The following is a 2622-nucleotide window of genomic DNA, read 5'->3' as shown; positions in this document are numbered from 1 at the left end:
CTCGAACCCGCGGGCTCAGGCGATCCACTCACCTCAGCCTCCCAAAGGCGTGGGATTACAGGCTGAGCCACCGAGCCCAGCCAGTTACTGGACTCTTACCACTGGCCAGAGTCCTCTATCAGGACTCAGGAGGCTGAAGTGGGAAGCTCCCTTGAACCCAGGAGGCCCAGACTGTGGTAAGCTGTGGTCGTGCCACTGCACTCCAGCCTGGGTGGCAGAGTGAGACCCTGACCAAAACAAAACCAAACCCATAACAAAGGCCCCTGTGGAGCTCACATGGTAGATGCAATAGACACGACATGAGCATGGGCTTCGTCTGTGATTGTGACGCTGACTGGGGCTTGATGGGAGACGAGGCTGGCCCGGAACGTCAGGTGCCCTTCTGGGAGCCAGGGTCTGGGAGGTGGGCCCAGTGGCACTGGAGGCCTGGCTGGCAGGCCCGGCCCCTGGACCGCCGCCCGCTCCGCCCGCCCCGCCCCAGGTACCAGCGGAAGTGGGACGAGCTGGCGGTGCAGGAGCAGCTGTCCCGCCAGGAGCACGAGCAGCTGGCCAGCAGCAAGCGGGAGGTCGTGGCCTTCCTCAAGCGCATGCTCAGCCAACGCGCGGAGGAGCTGGCCGACCTCAACGAGCAGCTGCAGGGCCTGCAGCTGGCCAAGGAGATGGAGAAGGACGCCTTCGAGGCACAGCTCGCCCAGGTGCGCCACGAGTTCCAGGAGACCAAGGACCAGCTCACCACGGAGAACGCCATCCTCGGTAAGGCGGGCACCCAGGGCTGGAGTCCCCTCTCTCTGGACTGAGTCTGTGAGCCTGGGCAGGCCCTTCTCTCCGGCCCCCAGTGTCCTCTCCTGGAAAACAGGGTGACACGGCTAGCTGGAACCACAGTGGCTACGTGCTGCTCGGGCCCGTTCTCTTCCAGGAGGTGGGAAATGCTACCCCTCCCCCCACCACATTTGGAAAAAGGGAAGCATTAGCCAGGCATGGTGGCTCATGCCTGTCATCCCAGCACTTTGGGAGCCCGGGGGTTCGAGACCCGCCTGGGCAACTTGGCGAGACCTCATCTCTACAATAAATCAAAAAATTAACTGGGCATGGTGGTGCACGCCTGTAGTCCCAGCTACTTGGAAGGCTGAGGTGGAAGGATCGCCGGAGCCCAGCAGGTCGAGGCTGCGGTGGCCGGGAGTGGCCACTGCACTCCAGTCTGGGCGACGGAGTGAGACTCCAACTCAAAAAAAAAAAAATTTAAGTATCTTGCCCAAGGTCACCCAGCTGGCCAGGGTTGTGAGGTCAAGTGAGAGCATAAGGGCCTGGCCAGAGAGGGGAGGCTTTCGGATCGAGGGGGCTTCTCGAGGCAGGTGGAGCCTCAACAAGGCTTGCAGAGGCTCCTGGAGGGGGCAGGCGGGCGGCCCAGACCGGGCAGGAAGGGCAGCAGGCCGAGCAGGCTTGGCCAGGAAGACTGCCCCGCAGGGCCAGGTGGCGCAGGAAGGGCCGGAGGATGTGGGTGGGAAGGGGCAGGGCCGAGGGCCCCCCGAGGCCCTTGCCGCCCCGCTGTGCCCCGTCCTTCGAGGCTGCCCCCCCACCTCACGCCCTGCGGTGGCCAGGGGGGAAGCTGACAGCCCTGGAGGAGTTCCGGCTGCAGAAGGAGGAGCTCACGGACAAGCTCACGTCGCTGGAGGACCAGCTGCAGAAGCAGGAGAGCGAACACCGAGACTATGTGTACAACCTGGAGAAGAAGTCGGTGCTGGACAAGGACAGGTGGGTGGGCGGGGCCCCCGCCCGGGAGCCTTCATCAGCAGGGCCACCACCCCCAGTCTGTGGGCCTCAGCCTCTAGCTGGGGCTGGACTGGGGCACGGACGCCCGGGCCTGCTGCTCCTTGGGACCCTGGTTGGAGATTGATGGAGGGGTGGGAGCCAATGAAAATGCTGCAGCCGTGCGCGGCAGCTCACGTCCGTGATCCCAGCACTTTGGGAGGCCCAGGCGGGAGGATCGCTTAAGCCCAGGAGTTGGAGGCTGCGGTGAGCCGTGATCATGCCACTGCACTCCAGCCTGGGCAACAGAATGAGATCCTGACCCCTCCGAAGAAAAAAGTAAGAAAACGAACAAGCTTCCAGCTCTGGTCCTCATGCTGAATTTGGAGACACCCAGGCTTCCTTTGCCACTCTCTGCGGTTTAAATTATACCGATTTGATCGGCACTCATACAGGGAGATGGGGCAAATTCCAACAGTCCAGGGGTCTCCAGGGAACAGCCTCCCGTCCTACCCCCCGCCCCGGGGCAGCGTGCGAGGCATGTCCGGCCGAGGGCTCTGGGGAGCCGCCGAGGAGGGGGCGGCCCGGGGCCTGCTCCCAGCCCGCCCCGCCCCCTCCCGCCAGGCCGAGGAAGGAGATCATCCAGCGCGTGAACCTGGTGGCCACGGAGTTCCGCAAGGTGGCCAAGAACCAGATGTGGGAGACCACGCGGCGCGCCATCCTGGAGAACAGCAGCGCGGCGCTGCAGCTGGCCAAGCTGGCGCGGCAGGGCGCGCGGCTGCTGCAGGAGAACGAGCAGCTCAGGGGCAGCCGGGACGCGCTGAGCCTGCAGCTGCAGCTGCTGGAGCACGCGCAGGAGGTCATGGCCAGCCACCG

At 64.6% G+C, this 2622-nt stretch overlaps 1 protein-coding gene across 1 annotated transcript in view; it reads left to right on the top strand.

The window, feature by feature from the left end:
* The window catches only part of CFAP157 (cilia and flagella associated protein 157), a 6197-nt gene that overhangs the window by 1893 nt on the left and 1682 nt on the right, over positions 1-2622 (top strand). Inside the window, exons 2-4 of the mRNA XM_021716665.1 lie at positions 482-753; positions 1599-1752; positions 2371-2617. Coding sequence (XP_021572340.1) covers positions 482-753; positions 1599-1752; positions 2371-2617 — 673 coding nt within the window. The remainder of the gene's footprint in view (positions 1-481; positions 754-1598; positions 1753-2370; positions 2618-2622) is intronic.

Source organism: Carlito syrichta, unplaced genomic scaffold (genome assembly GCF_000164805.1).
Source record: "Carlito syrichta isolate Samal-C Ts95f unplaced genomic scaffold, Tarsius_syrichta-2.0.1 Scaffold308868, whole genome shotgun sequence".
NCBI classification, from domain to species: Eukaryota; Metazoa; Chordata; class Mammalia; order Primates; family Tarsiidae; genus Carlito; species Carlito syrichta.
This window is presented reverse-complemented; position numbering and strand designations above follow the sequence as displayed.